This window comes from Nannobrachium achirus, assembly GCF_963921795.1.
Source record: "Nannobrachium achirus genome assembly, chromosome: 23".
Lineage (NCBI taxonomy): Eukaryota > Metazoa > Chordata > Actinopteri > Myctophiformes > Myctophidae > Nannobrachium > Nannobrachium achirus.
The window spans coordinates 51,207,797-51,224,671 of record NC_137830.1 but is presented as its reverse complement, the minus strand read 5'-3'; the positions used below and the strand labels follow the sequence as shown (position 1 = coordinate 51,224,671).

At 42.4% G+C, this 16,875-nt stretch overlaps 1 protein-coding gene across 1 annotated transcript in view; it reads left to right on the top strand.

Moving 5' to 3' along the window:
- Positions 1–16,875, top strand: part of LOC308308979 (voltage-dependent calcium channel subunit alpha-2/delta-4-like) — a gene marked incomplete at both ends in the record, with an annotated part of 186,120 nt that overhangs the window by 61,289 nt on the left and 107,956 nt on the right. Inside the window, 7 exons of the mRNA XM_080754432.1 lie at positions 2,521–2,588; positions 3,883–3,928; positions 4,575–4,672; positions 5,465–5,558; positions 5,779–5,871; positions 6,283–6,410; positions 12,389–12,457. Of these exons, the coding sequence (XP_080610558.1) occupies positions 2,521–2,588; positions 3,883–3,928; positions 4,575–4,672; positions 5,465–5,558; positions 5,779–5,871; positions 6,283–6,410; positions 12,389–12,457 (596 nt within the window). The remainder of the gene's footprint in view (positions 1–2,520; positions 2,589–3,882; positions 3,929–4,574; positions 4,673–5,464; positions 5,559–5,778; positions 5,872–6,282; positions 6,411–12,388; positions 12,458–16,875) is intronic.

The following is a 16,875-nucleotide window of genomic DNA, read 5'->3' as shown; positions in this document are numbered from 1 at the left end:
AGACAGTACAGTTCAGATACACGGTCTACTAAGGATTTAAACCCCCTTTTTTGCAGCCACCTGTAAGTGTTCTTTCAGAACAGTTTTAAAGGAGGGTAGGGATTTACAGTCCTTTAGGGCCGTTGGTAGGGCATGAGAACGAAATGAATCCTTTGATTGTTGAACTTGATTAGTGGAGCTGCCTCTGGTGTTGTAATTTGGACACACAAGTATGATGTAGAACAACAAATAATGTATACCAGTCAGTCATTCTCAACCTGTTTCATTTCAATGATCATATATACTATATACTGTCTGTATACCTGTATATACCGGTATATATATATGTCACTAGATCGAGAATCAGTTAGATCGAGAACCGGAGCGCTCGTCGTGCAGCACGGGGCGGAACAAGCGGTCGCTTTGATCCACAACAACGACAACGTAGCGTCGGCAGGAATGATATCGCCTCATGGAGGTTAGGGTTAGGGTTAGGGTTAGGCATAGTTTCACTGAGGTCAAGGTTAGGTTAGGGAGTGAAGACTTCAATATATTGTCCTAGGCCAAGTCAATGCCTAAGATGCAGTATAGAGAATAGTGCTTTCGCCATCTTGTTTTTAAAAAGAAAGAATGTTGCAATTTTAGAATGGGTTGGTTCCCCTGGTTCATAAAATCATACAGGTCATCTTTGTAGTTTATGTCCTGAGACTGTGCTGTGTTCATGGCACGATGGTCAAATCGTGCCATGCACAAGGGTTAGAGTTAGGCATAGTTTTACTGAGGTCAAGGTTAGGGTTAGGGTTAGATTTAGGCATAGTAAGCTAATGGCTAAACAGCACTGAGCTAGACTAGTAGATAAACAAAGAAAGAGGGGTCGCAAACGAGTGACGTCAGCGACTACATAAGTGAATGGCTGTTGTCGCCATCTCATGGTGAATACGCAGAATTACACAGGTGCGCTGATAAGAGACTATCAAGGTGAATTGGTCCAGGTGGTGGTAGGGGTGTGTGGTGAACGACAAAACGAGCGCTCTTGCCACGATCTAACTGAGTTACCCAAACTGACTGTAACATACACATCTCTGGGACGCCATTCTACATTGTGTTTGTTCTTTTAACTCTGACAGTGTTCATTTGTATTGAGTTACAGTCAATTTAGACCCTGTGGTCTAAATCAGTGATACTCAGACACAATTCTGACTGGCCCACCAGCTCCTCAAAGTCACGCATCCAACAAGCCTCAAACTGAGCAGATTGGACCTTGCGTTACGGATATAATGGCCAAAACATCTTGAAAGCGGCCAATGATATCGCCGATTTTCGCAGATCTTTTTTTCTTCTTTTTTTTTTACCAGTGGCTCGACTAATTAGCAAACCCAAAACGTCATGGTAAGCCTAATGCAAATCAAATGAAAGAGAGATGTACTGTAGCTCTACTTATAGTAACAACTGCATCAGTAGCCATGGTAGCTAAACAGTCTGGGTCATCTATTTGAAGTAGATTGCTTGATTTTATTTGATCTTTCTTTATTTTCTGTAAAAAGACATTTGTGTTGAATGTGGGCCAAGTCATAAATAACAGTGTGGAGCAATTCAATGAGAGGTGTGCAACCCAGACAAAATTTAAAATTAGAGAAAATGTAGCAAATTACTTTTGATTACCCAATTGTGTCATTGACAGAATATAAATGGAATTCCAAGCCCTAAAATAAGCAAGGCCCAGCATTGCTTTTTGGCAACATTTTTTAAATCATTTAAAAAAAAAAAGTTATAGTTAGTTTTCCTGTTCTTTTTTCACATTAACATCACCATTAAATCCTATTGTTTAGTATTACAAATGCCATTGGCCACGATATTTGCATATAAATACCCCCCACAGGGGCTGACATTCACACCTCCCAGAGAAGTTGAAATTCCAGCATCTGGACGAACAACATCTCACTTTTTAACTGAAGCTATTCCTCACTAAAACATAAGTAAAATGCCTGTAATATATGTTTTCGTGATCATTAGAATGTCTAGAACATGTACATATGTTATTATTGTGAAAAATATCCCCAAAATGCAAATTAGAGCATGATTTATGATTTATGATTTATGATTTATGGCTATAAAACCTTACAAAAACATTATTAATTTTTTAACATTACATTTTCCTGTGATTAGGACTCCTACAACAGCATCTGATTTTTTTTATTTTTTTTTTGGGCCTGTAGAAATTAATTCGGGTCTTGCAGGGTTAAGTTATGTGGAAATAAAGCGAATAAATGAGAGAAGTTATCAAGTAATGTCATTGTATCAACTGGCCCGCGGCCCCTTGACATGTTTTGTAATGTGGCCCACCGGTTCAGAAGTTTGAGTATCCCTGGTCTAAATGCCACAACGTTCGGAGACTACTCTTAATACAATTTATCTGTGTGTGTGTGTGTGTGTGTGCTGTGTGCTGTGTGCTGTGTGCTGTGTGTGCGTGTGTGTGTGCGTGCGTGCGTGCGCGTGTGCGTGTGCGTGTGTGCGTGTGTGTGTGTGTGTGTGTGTGTGTAGTCTGGGTGTGGTTCTGACCAGGGGACACGGGGAATACATCTTCAGAGGGAACGTGTCAGTAGAGGACGGTGAGTACATGATGAGTAGCATGACTGTTATGTTAAAACCCATTCTGAGCCCCAGACATTAACGGATTATAATGTCCAGAGTGCCTCCCTCAGGCCCCATTCACTCCCGTTGTCTTATTTTGAAGGCCAGAAGTCCACAGCGTAAACACTTCCAGTCTGACGTCATCGCGTCATGCGCCGGAATCGATCGTTGTTTACGTGGTGTCATGGCGGCTCGGATCAGTGCTTTTATACATGTGTTATATAAGCGAGCATCTGCCTCCATCTTCGCTTCTAAAGTGTAGTTTTGAGATAATGGACATTAAAGATGAGATCCCCCGTCTACCTCAATGTTATGGGATTACTATTTTGTGCTCGTGGAGCCGTGATGATGAGAAATCAGCGACGGATTTCGGCTCCGGACCTTCCGCCATTGTACCAGGTACTGTAACCGCCGTTACAGTAATATATTACTTTTCGCGAGATATCTCGGGAATGGCACTCCAGATACTCGAGTACATTTCGCGAGATATCTCGGGAATGGCACTAAATCGGTTAACATGAACACGTCTCTGCTGTAAACATGTCATATTGCTCACAGAAATGCTTTGTTCTATTATTAACACCCATTCAGAACGGGCACACATTATTGTGTATCATTATTTTATGCTTTAACTATTGAAAAATAGCAGATATACAAGCTCACAGCACGGCACCGAGTGCCGCGCTGTGAGCTTGTAGATCTGCTATTTTTGAAAAATCGTGAAAATTTGAATTTTGACCCGATTCTATAAGTCTCTTTTGAATCCGTCTAAGGTTTTTTGACAAACCCTATGTTTCTATGTCAGCAATCTGGCCAGCCATCATCAAAGAAAAGGTCCTTTTCACTTTACTGGAGCTCAGTCAGTCTGTTCTTGAGAGACTACTATGTCAATGGTTCTCAAACCTTTTCATGTGAAGGACCCCCAAACTGATATTTATTTGGCCACGGACCCCCATCTCTAAATATTTTGTTCCAGGGACCACCCAGAAGCAAAAAATTTGTTACAAACGTTCGCTTTAAAAATACATATATTCAAAGATTTACACGACTTTTTCAAAAATAGCAGATGTACAAGCTCGCAGCGCGGCACTCGGTGCCGCGCTGTGAGCTTGTACATCTGCTATTTTTTCACTGGTTAAAGCATTCAATAATTCTAGGCCTGAATGGGTTAAAGCTGTTCTGCTTTTGTTTTTCACCCTCGCAACACATTTTCACTTCATTAATGTCCATCTGTGTATTTATGTCTGTTTGTCCGTCTGTCCGTCCGTCCAGGTCTTCATGACTTGCTGGCTCCAGACCTGAACCTGGCCAATGAGTGGTGAGTACAATATGAACCTGGCCAATGAGTGGTGAGTACAAGGATATGGAAAACACCTGGTTATGTGTTTCTTTCGTGTGTATCTTTGTGTTTTAACTCTTTCTCAGCCACATCGAGCAACTTAATAAAACTGGTTTAAACCGTACTTCATCTGTACTCAAATTAGCCAACCGAAACTTTTCGTACTAGGTCATTAAAACAGAAATAAATGATAATGATAAAAAAAAAAAAAACGATCGGCAGCTGTCCTCCGTCTCTTCTTCGGCTGCTCTAAAAGGATCATTCTCTCAACCGTCTGAACCGGAAGTGCTTCTGGTAGCTTTTCGTTCTCTATATCCAAATTCCCGTTCACTTTCATTGTAGGAGGAAGCGTTAGCATAGCATCTCTCGGTGATGTTTTTGATCAGATAAAGGTTGACATGAGGTCTTCATACGGACTGGATTACATTCGCTTACCTCGATGTGCACGGATCGTGCACGCGAATCGTACAGGGGGGAAGACGACTCGGCCCAAATCCCCCACTATATGCCAATGCAGATCGAGATACTTCTGGCCATTCTGGCCAGTCTGGGAAAGTGTTAATGTATGTGTCTGTGTGTGCGTGTGTGCGTGCGCGTGTGTGTGTGTGTGTGTGCACGAGTTTAGGACGTACTGTGAGACGGACATCGACCCTGAACATCGTAAACTGTCTCAGCTTCAGGCGGTGACCAGGTATCTGACCGGGAAGGAGCCACAGCTGGAATGTAAGTTATTATTATTATATATTTAATGTAATAACAATAAGGTGACCAGTTATTATTATTATATATTTAATGTAATAACAATAAGGTGATCAGGTATCTGACCGGGAAGGAGCCACAGCTGGAATGTAAGTGTCCCTTCGTCATTTCAATGTAATAACAATAAGGTCACTTTGATCTTCAAGTGATTGACGAGGGATGTGGTGTCCTTGTCATTCCAGGTGTAACTATGGCTACCCGTATGACGTGAGAGGTGGAGGTTGTGATATTTGTGGAGATAAGCGACCAACGGTCGCTTATCTCCCGATTAGGGAGTCTTACTGGTTAATATACCTTAGAGGAGTTGTGTGGAAATAGAAAAAAAAGTTCCCCCTCTTCTGTGTTGCCTAGAACTGGAGGATTGATTTTGGGGTTTATATTGCAAATCACAACTTGATGACATCACACCGTTGTACTTTACAATACAAACCCCTAAATCAATCCTCCAGTTCTAGGCAACACAGAAGAGGGGGAACTTTTTTTTAATTTCCACACAACTCCTCTAAGGTATATTAATGACATAGTTCAATATTGAAAATGGGTTGTCTTCCCCTTTAAGCATTATTTATTTTATACTGTTGTGTCACAATGGTGTCAGATTACATTTTTTAAACTTTTGCCTATATTGACTTGCCCACAAGAAGGACTGATTATTATTTTATTATATATTAAATTAAATATTAAACCGATATATATATTTTTAATTAAATGGATAAGTTGTGTTAACTGGTGATGTTGTCATGTTGTGTTATCAAGGTGATGGGGAGTTGTTGAGACAGACACTTTTTGACGCGGTGGTGACAGCTCCGATGGAGGCCTATTGGACAGCCATCATGCTCAACACATCAGGGTAACACACACACACACACACACACACACACACACACACACACACACACACACATACACACACACACACACACACACACACACACACACACACACACACACACACACACACACACACACGTAAACCTATCCTCCTTTCTAAATCAAGAATTTCTAATTTAACGAATTGTGACAAACTCTTTCTCTCTCTCTCTCTCTCTCTCTCTCTCTCACACATCCAGTATGGATGAGGGAATGGAGACTGCGTTCCTGGGAACTCGTTCAGGCCTGATGAGGTGGCAGAGATACACCGGCATCGAGAAACGAACCTCCAAGTATGGAACCTCAGAGAACCCTGTTTGCACCCTACTGTACCTAACCCAGGGGTTCCCCAACTTTCTTGTCTCAGGGCACCCCATAAATATTGTTTTAATCCGAAGCACCCCTACATTATAATTTTCACTTCCCAGCACCTTATATTTATAGCATATCGTCGTTGTGGGGTGGAAACCCTGTATGTCCAAAACCGTTCGTTTTGTGTTTATCATCTATAAAAATGATCGCGAGGCGTTGTGTGCTTGTAGATCGGCTGTTTTCACTAGTTTTGTTCGACAGTCTTGTATGATGAAGCAGGGCTTTGCTTTACCAAAAGACGTACACATTTGAAACTTGGAGATAGTAGGATAGAAAACCTGGCAGTCCTAGAGGTCACATAGCTGGTTTAACGTGACGATGTGTGTCTGCAGGTCCTTCCTGACTCCGTCAGACAAAGAGAACATCTTCACCCTGGACCACTTCCCCCTGTGGTACCGACGAGCTGCTGAGAACCCCCCCGGACAGTTCCTGTATTATCTACCTAAAGACGATACCAGAGGTACACACACACACACACACACACACACACACACACACACACACACACACACACACACACACACACACACAGGACATGAGTCTGTAGAAAGGTTTCAGTTTTGCACATGAGTCAATGTTGTTGTTGTTGTTTTTATGAGATAATGTAGTTTGATGTGTTCATTAATATGCAAGGTAGGTATGATGAAAGACAAGATGACTGTACCTCCACCTGGTGGTCAGATAGAGATATGTCATAGAGAGAGAGATTAAACTGTGTAAAAGAAAAATAATTCACCAGAATCTCCTTCCTGTCTATAATCTGTTATCTGTCCTGGTAGGATATAAAACCAGCCGTACTAGAGGTCCAGAGTACGGTCTTCTTTTCTTGTGCAAGCATGTAAAATTTAAATAATGTGAATCTTGATTTATTGAACATTTTATTAGACAGAAATGCAAAACAGCTCAAGTACAGTGAAATACTTGGACTAAAAGGTTGTTTCCATTGGGGTCCTTGGTTTTTCAGGGCTGTTTTAAAGGAAGTCACTGAACCACGTTTTGTAAGAGATGGGGTCAATTTAACCCATGTTTGTTCTATAGGTGGGTGTTTATGCTTGCTCTACTATTATGGCTGTGGGTGTTGCTCATGCAGGTATTGATGGCATTGAGGGCAAAGTCATTCCCATTTTTAATTGTTTAACCCATGTCTTCTACCCTGAGCCATCCTATGTGTGGGGAAAAAGGTTGGTCATGGTATGGGCCCCAGGCCGAGATGTAGTCCAATCAGTTCAGGGGTAGACATTAAGGGAAATGTGTCGCTGGTCCACTGGTCCAGTGACTTTTCAAGATCACTGGCCCAACCATTGTAGGCTACTGGCCCATCAACATTGTTTTTCAGTCGAAAAATAACAGTTAAGAATTGACAAATTACAAAACATTACAAAACATAATTATTATCTTTTTTATGGCGTTCATTTTACTGGCTCAAGTGTTCAAGTGAAAGGTGTGTTCTGCTGGCTCGAGGGTCTAAAATAAATAGTGCTTCCGGACCAGCAGGCCATTTAAAACGTCTAACCCTGCAGTTTGTTTTGGGAGGAAGACCATGTGTCCATGTGTTATAGGATGGGTAAATTACATCACTGCTCCTAGTTGTTATAGGATGAGTAAATTACATCACTGCTCCTAGTTGTTATAGGATAGGTAAATTACATCACTGCTCCTAGTTGTTATAGGATGGGTAAATGACATCACTGCTCCTAGTTGTTATAGGATGGGTAAATTACATCACTGCTCCTAGTTGTTATAGGATGGGTAAATTACATCACTGCTCCTAGTTGTTATAGGATGGGTCAATTACATCACTGCTCCTAGTTGTTATAGGATGGGTAAATTACATCACTGCTCCTAGTTGTTATAGGATGGGTAAATGACATCACTGCTCCTAGTTGTTATAGGATGGGTAAATTACATCACTGCTCCTAGTTGTTATAGGATGGGTAAATTACATCACTGCTCCTAGTTGTTATAGGATGGGTAAATTACATCACTGCTCCTAGTTGTTATAGGATGGGTAAATGACATCACTGCTCCTAGTTGTTATAGGATGGGTAAATGACATCACTGCTCCTAGTTGTTATAGGATAGGTAAATGACATCACAGTCCTAGTAGTTATAGGATGGGTAAATGACATCACTGCTCCTAGTTGTTATAGGATGGGTAAATGACATCACTGCTCCTAGTTGTTATAGGATGGGTCAATTACATCACTGCTCCTAGTTGTTATAGGATGGGTCAATTACATCACTGCTCCTAGTTGTTATAGGATGGGTAAATGACATCACTGCTCCTAGTTGTTATAGGATGGGTAAATGACATCACTGCTCCTAGTTGTTATAGGATGGGTAAATGACATCACTGCTTCTAGTAGTTATAGGATGGGTAAATGACATCACTGCTCCTAGTTGTTATAGGATGGGTAAATTACATCACTGCTCCTAGTTGTTATAGGATGGGTAAATGACATCACTGCTCCTAGTTGTTATAGGATGGGTAAATGACATCACTGCTTCTAGTAGTTATAGGATGGGTAAATGACATCACTGCTCCTATAGGATGGGTAAATGACATCACTGCTTCTAGTAGTTATAGGATGGGTAAATGACATCACTGCTCCTAGTTGTTATAGGATGGGTAAATGACATCACTGCTCCTAGTTGTTATAGGATGGGTAAATGACATCACTGCTCCTAGTAGTTATAGGATGGGTAAATTACATCACTGCTCCTAGTTGTTATAGGATGGGTAAATTACATCACTGCTCCTAGTTGTTATAGGATGGGTAAATTACATCACTGCTCCTAGTTGTTATAGGATGGGTAAATGACATCACTGCTCCTAGTTGTTATAGGATGGGTCAATTACATCACTGCTCCTAGTTGTTATAGGATGGGTCAATTACATCACTGCTCCTGTTATAGGATGGGTAAATGCAGAGCACCAATTCCACATACTAAAATGTATCGGCCCGGGGCCCTCGCGGGGCTTAATCCGTCCCTGACTGTATGTGCAAATATACACTGACAAAAAAACATCCCAAAGAGTGACTGGGGACTGTTCCATTTTTCATGAGCGCTAAACCATTTTGTAATATTCTGCCAGAAGAGAGAGAGGCTGGATGATAGCTAGAGGCAGAGCAGAAGGGAAAGAGATAGAAACAGGTAAAAAGCGGCACAGATAAAAAACAACATGTTGAAAATACAGAGAAAAATATTTTTCCAGTACTGGAAAAGTTTTGGAATTGATCAAGGGTCCTGGAAGGTCTTGGAAAAAATAGCCATTTATTGTCTTTTGGTTTATTGTATTTGGTTATTATTTTGTTAATACCTCTGAAATGACGAATTAAACATTGGCCAAATTGTCAAATATTAGAGGCAGAAATTGTGAAAATAGCAGATCTACATGCTCACAACGCCTCGCAACGCAAGGCGTTGTGAGCATGTAGATCGGCTATTTTCACAATAAAACCGTGTTATACAAAATTCCTCAACTCTTAGTGCTCGTCAGGGTGCCGGGGTCCCCAGTTCAAATATGATTATTTCGGGGGTCACGGCCTGAAAAGATTGAGAACCACTGGCATACACTACATGTCTTTGGGCATTGCACATAGGAGTAAGTGTCTCGTTATTGGGCTGAATTATTGTTATACAGTATAGTCCTGGAAATCGTGTTAAATATTCTGAAAAAGTTTTGGAAAAGTTTTGGAGATTAATAGTTAAGGATGTGTGGGAACCCTGTGTAAAGGAGATGAATTGTTAAGGATGTGTGGGAACCCTGTGTAAAGGAGATTAATAGTTAAGGATGTGTGGGAACCCTGCATGTGTAAACGCGTTATATTCAGATGTGTAAATGTTATGCTCTGAAGTATTCAGTTATGTTCCAGGCACGTTAACGCTGTTTTTGTAAGGTTTTATAGCCATAACATCATAAATCATAAATCATGCTCTAATTTGCATTTTGGGGATATTTTTTCACAATAATAACACATGTACATGTTCTAGACATTCTAATGATCACGAAAAAAATTATTACAGGCATTTTACTTATGTTTTAGTGAGGAATAGCTTCAGTTAAAAAGTGAGATGTTGTTCGTCCAGACACTGTGGAATTTCAACTTCTCTGGGAGGTGTGAATGTCAGTCTCTGTGGGGGGTATTTATATGCAAATATCGTGGCCAATGGCATTGTAATACTCAACACTAGGATTTACTGGTGATGTTAATGTGAAAAAAGAACAGGAAAACAAATTATAACAATTTTTTAAAAATGATTTAAAAAATGTTGCCAAAAAGCAACGCTGGGCCTTGCAGGGTTAATGCTTACGTTCAGACGTGTTCAGGCTCTGTGTTGTCCTGTGTGTTCACGCCGTGTGTTCAGCTTACGAACCGGAGATAAAAAGATACTCCAAATACGCCTCCCGTCCTGAGGGTGAAGAGGCTGCTGCTGAGCAGGGTAGAGCAGCATGGAGCATGACCCTCTCTCTATCTATCTATCTATCTATCTATCTATCTATCTATCTATCTGAGCAGGGTAGAGCAGCAATAGATTGTTGGCATGCCTCCTTTCTTCTCTCCATCCATGCCCTGTTCTCTGTCCAATTACATGAGTTAATTTGTTGTCGTTGTCAGGTGGAAACCTGTACAAAACCGTTTGTTTTGTATTTATCATTTTAAAAATGATTTAAACTAGTGAAAACAGACACTCTACAAGTTTGTAGATCTGCTGTTTTCACTACTTTTGTTCGACGGCCTTGTATGATGAAGCAGGGCTTTGCTTTGCGAAAAAAATGTACAAATTTGAAACTTGGAGATACGAGGTTTCTGCCCGACAGTGACGATTTACTTTGTTGGCCGCCCAGCCCCCAAAATGGAATGAAGGACGACATTTTATTTTTATTTTTTTCCTAATGAACCAGCCGTTCGCTTTTCCCAATGGCCAGCTAGCACGTCCCTGCTCTCTCTACCTTTCTCTCTCTCTCTCTCACCCTCGCTCTCTCTCACCCTCGCTCTCTCTCACCCTCGCTCTCTCTCACCCTCGCTCTCTCTCACCCTCGCTCTCTCTCACCCTCGCTCTCTCTCACCCTCGCTCTCTTTCACCCTCTCTCTCTCTGTCTCTCACTCTCTCTCTCTCTCTCTCTCTCTCTCTCTCTCTCTCTCACCATCTCTCTCTCTCTCTCTCTCTCTCTCTCACCCTCGCTCTCTTTCCGCATGTCAGTATGTCACCGTTAAACACCAGGCACGTGCACACATAGACATCAAAGGGGGCTTGAGCCCCTGCCCTTTTATCCGGCTGAAAAGGTGCCCTCCCCAGACCATGAATGCAGCTTTTACTACGGTGAAAGAAATGCACATGACCACCTTTCCGTGCCATTCAAGAGAATCGCCGCCCTTGTCCAACCTCTCCTGAACTTCAACGCAGCATCTTGTGTTGAAAGAATTGCTCTCTCTGTGTGTGGAAATACGATACGCAGGGGCGCTGGAACTCCCAAATCCCAAGGGGAGCTGAGCCTGGAGGAGTTCATGCGTGCGAAAAGTCACGTTTTTTTATCCGGTTTTGGGTTATTTTTATTACGGTTTCGGGTGCTTATTCCCCGCACAACGGTGTAACAAGGAGCTATATAGTTACTAGTTATTTTAGCACACAGTGCAACACACAGCACGCATGCACACACACAGTCACTCACGCACACACTACAAAATCGGGTATTATTTTTGTAACAGTTTTCTACTGTTTTTTATTCCCCATATACAACGGTGTTAGTTTGCAACAATGAGCCTATAGACAGTTTCTAGTTCTCAAATAAATAGACTTTGGTGTGCCATCAAAGTGGGATTTAAATTTGACTATTTGATTAGGTCACCATGTGATAGTCAAATACATTATTGTTTTAATATAGCTCTCTGTGTGTGTATATATATAGGCTTATTAAAAAAAAAAAAAAACAAAAAAAAAACGTTTTTTTTTTTTTTTTTTCTTTTTCGTTTTTTTTTCCCTCCCCACCACCAGGGGAGCTGCAGCTCCCTCAGCACCCCACTTCCAGCGCCCCTGACGATACGTCTCTCCAGTGTTCAGTTATCAGGCACCTCCAAGCCCCCCTCTAACATTCTCTGCACGTCCGTGTTAAAAACAATCAATGGTTTTGGCTATGTGCCGTCTGGAGCTGTCTGTCTTCTGCATACATGGGAAAACCTGTGTGTGTGCGTGTGCATGCCTGTGTTGCATGTCCCATAATAACCTCTGTGCAATCATTGCATGTTTGTGTGTTTCCGAGCTAACTTCAGTGTATGGTATATCTGCATGTGCCTACGTATATCTAACTGTGTGTGTGTGTGTGCGTGTGCGCGTGCGTGTGCGTGTGCGTGTGCGTGTGCGTGTGCGTGTGCGTGTGTGTGTGTGTGTGTGTGTGTGTGTACGTGTGTGTGTGCCTGCGTGCGTGCGTGCCAGGAGGAAACATGGTCATCTCCTGTACTTCTGTGACTGTTAGTGGTGGGAGGAAGACGGCCATCGCCGGAGGTAAGACTCTTCCTTTATGCTATAATCTCTACTCTGTCTCAATCTATAATCTATAATCTATAATCTATACTCTCTACTCTGTCTCAATCTATAATCTATAATCTCTACTCTGTCTCAATCTATAATCTATAATCTATAATCTATACTCTGTCTCAATCTATAATCTATAATCTCTACTCTGTCTCAATATATAATCTATAATCTATACTCTCTACTCTGTCTCAATCTATAATCTATAATCTATACTCTCTACTCTGTCTCAATCTATAATCTATAATCTATACTCTCTACTCTGTCTCAATCTGAAGCCTCTTTCAGACTGTTGGTGTGTTGTGTGTGTGTGAGCGGTGTGTTCGTCCCTCCGCGTCATCAGCGCCCACACCCTAGGTGGGGTTGGCGATAGGGCCTTTCTGTGTGGAGTTTGCATGTTCTCCCCGTGTCTCCTAGGGTTGATACCCTCCTCACAAAAACATGAACAAACTCCCCCCCCCCCCCCCCCCCCCCCCCCCAGAATGACAACAACTAGAATCGTCAGAGAAACGCTGTGGTTGGCCAGATGGCCAAGAATTGGCGCGACCTCGCCCTTTAGGTCGCATGTCACCCTGAGGTCGCAAGTCACCCTTTGGTGTCTTACTAGTATATTCTCCAGCCGCTCCTCTGCTATTGGCTGATGAAGGATTAAAGGCAGGGACGTGCTGGTCCCCTGACTCAGCCCGGGAAAAAGAGTTGTAGAGGCCCTCATTGCGCACTATAGAGAGAGATCTCTCTCTATAGCGCTGCTGCTACTCAAAGATTTGCCATTTCAGATCATGAAGTGACAAGCCAGTGGGCAATTACTGTACATGAGTTATATTTCGTCGTTGTCGGGTGGAAACCCTGTATGTCCAAAACCGTTTGTTTTGTATTTATCATTTAAAAAATGATTTAAACTAGTGAAAACAGCCGATCTACAAGCACACAACGCCTCGCGGTGCGAGGCGTTCTGTGCTTGTAGATCTGCTGTTTTCACTACTTTTGTGCGACGGCCTTGTATGATGAAGCAGGGCTTTGCTTTGCGAAAAAATCTATACATTTGAAACTTGGAGATACGAGGTTTCTGCCCGACAGTGACGATTTACTTTGTTGGTCGCCCAGCCCCCAAAATGGAACGAAGGCCGACATTTTATTTCATTTTTTTTCCTAATGGCCGGCCTGGAGCGGCCGGGAATGAACCGGCCGTTCGGGAGTTGTCCCGCTTTTTCCAATGGCCAGCACGTCCCTGGTTAAAGGTCCATCACATGAACCCTTGATGCTGCACTCTGTGAGTCTCTCTTTGTGAGCGTCTGCTGAACGCCTGGGAGTTAAACTTTAATGGCGTGTCTGCCTCTCGCTGTCATGTTGTCATGGTAACACACGTTGAGATGCCCGCGCACGGCGCACGGACACCAGGACTGTGATGTCTTGTTACTCAATATACTAAAGTGTATTTTGATGTCACGCTTTGACGCTGGGCTCTCTGAGTGTGTGTGTGTGTGTGTGTGTGTGTGTGTGTGTGTGTGGGGTAGTTTTTAGCTGCTGACCAGTGTTCCTCTGCTGAGACATGAATGTTTTATAGACTGATTCTGTGTCACACGCGCGCACACGCACACACGCGCACACACACACACACACACACACACACACACACACACACACACACACACACACACACACACACACACACACACACACACACACACACACACACACACACACACGCATCAAACCTCTCACTGCTGCCAAGTGCCAACCTCATCTCCCAAACTCACTCTTTTTACATTGCCATGTCTGTCCTCTCTCTCTCTCTTTCTTTCTCTCTCTCTCTCTCTCTCTCTCTCTCTCTCTCTCTCTCTCTCTCTCTCTCCCTCCCTCTCCTTCTCTCTCTCTCTCTCTCTCTCTCTCTCTCTCTCTCTCTCTCTCTCTCTCTCACACTGAAATGTTTGCTTTCTGAACATAAGATGGGATTAAATATTCAGTGACTGCCTTGACACAAGCACGCACGCACACACACGCACGCACGCACGCACGCACGCACACGTGCGCGCGCGCACAGTCAAAAGCTGGTTGACCTGCCTCTGGCATGCCTCACCCTGAGTCCCACCACAAAGAGTCTTTGAGTGCAACACAAAACAGTTCCAAAACAAAGCAATCATCCCGTGGCATACAGTATGTACAGTATGTATATATATATATATACAGTATGCTCTACTAATAGGCTATATTTTGGTGCTCTACTGGTCCTTGGTCTCCGTAGGCACAAATAAATAGTATTAGCATTCATTAAGGGAGAAGAGTTAGGATTTCCACACACTGTTTTGAATGTGTGCAACATTTCGACAGAAACCGTCTGCGTCATGACATGTATCCTACCTGACAAAGACTGTCGAAACGTTGTGTGCTTTTAAAAGTGCTTTTAAGTGTGCTTTTTTCCCCCTTACAACTGTTGAATAGTGTTGGGATATGGTCATATGTGTGTATTGCATTCTCTTGGACTGCATCTAGAATGGTTGTAGTAGCATATCTCTCCACCAGGTGTCTCTGTATCTCTCTGGCAGCACTGAGGCTGGCTACAAGTCAGAGAGAAAGAGAGAGAGAGAGAGGAGAGCGTGCACCATATGTGCGTGCAAACGTGTGTGTTTTTTAATGAGGCTATTTTTCATAGCCTCATTATTACTATTTAAAGTAGCAAAAGAAAATAAATCTACGTGATATTAATAAAAAGGGAACACAAAAGTACAATAGTTACGTTGCAAAACAGGGGTTTTCCCCCGAAAATACATGTTTTCATTTGTTTAATCCCAGTGGGACAGAAAAACCAGGGCAGATTGTTTTTACATTGGAAATTAATGGGGAAAAATATTTTTCATAGCCTCATTATTGCTATTTAAATTAAAGTACCAAAAGAAAAACTTCTACGTGATATTAATAAAAAGGGAACACAAAAGTACAGTAGTTACATTGCAAAACAGGGGTTTTCCCCCCGAAAATACAAGTTTTAATTAGTTTAATCCTCTGAAACAGGCAGAAGACAGAGAGAAAGAGAGAAAGCGCAGTGCATCTTGGGTAGGAAGTTGTGGAATTATAGGCTGCATGGGCTGTCAACATAAAATGTATTTTAATTGTAATTCTGCCCATTTAAAATCTATTACCCAATCGAATATCTTAGTTACATCGATATCGTTCATGTGATCTAGTTTGTTGAAGCTTATTGATTATAATTATCGAACTCGCTATGACCGCGCTGCGCCGTACTGCGCTCCGGCCGTGCTCCGCATCACCGCACCGCGGTGAAAGAACGAAAGGACTTTCTCCCACTGCATAAAGGTCTTTGCACACTGCTGCGTTTTTTGGGCCGAATATCGGAGTGAATTTCGGAGTGCGTGAATAAAAAAATCAACCTCATGTTATGTCAATCACGTTTGCACACTGCCGCCCGTTTCGTATTTATTTTCGGACCAGGGTTGATTTTTTTCCGATTTTCGCAGCTGTTGCACTGAGTCCCTTCCTCTCTCTCTCCCTGGCCTACGGCTTTCGGATTTCCAAAACGCAACGAAAACACGGAGTGCAGTGTGCAACCACCTTAACTCCACCCCCGGTAGCGAAAAGTGAATGATTTTTCTCTGGTTGGCCAGTCAGGGAGTCTCAGGGATCAATCAGAAGGCTGACAAACGATGAATTGGGGGACTAATCAGCCCTTGCTGACACGGCAGCCTCTCGTTCCTGCTTAGGGAACCCACCATGTAAATCCACAAATAATGACAAAGAATATCAAAGTAGTAACTTCCTCCAATGCAACAAAATGAGTGCTGTTCAAGTTGTGCACAGACTTCAGACAGGAAATCCATGCCACATCTCCAGTATTGACTCGATTATGCTTTGTTCAGTGTGGTATCAAGCACCGGAAATATATATATATATATATTTATATATGCAAGGGAATCTTTTCTACTGGAGTTGTGACCAATGGGAAACAGTGGTTTATAGCTATCGCCTTCAAACAAACAAAAAACGTAATAAAAAAGTTGTTGTGCACGACGGCAGAGGACGATCGGTCGGTAATAAATCCATCGGAGGGAACACTAATGGATTAAACATCTTCACTGTCTGTCATTTATCTTTCCCCTCAGACAGGGACGTGCTGGGCCCCTGATTCAGCCCGGGAAAAAGAGTTGTAGAGGCCCTCATTGCGCGCTATAGAGAGAGATCTCTCTCTATAGAGAGATCAGATCTCTCTCTATAGAGAGATCAGATCTCTCTCTATAGAGAGATCTCTCTATAGAGAGAGAGATCTCTCTATAGAGAGAGAGAGAGATCTCTCTCTATAGCGCTGCTGCTACTCAAAGATTTGTGACAAAGTGACAAGCCAGTGGGCCAATTACATGAGTTATATTTCATTGTTG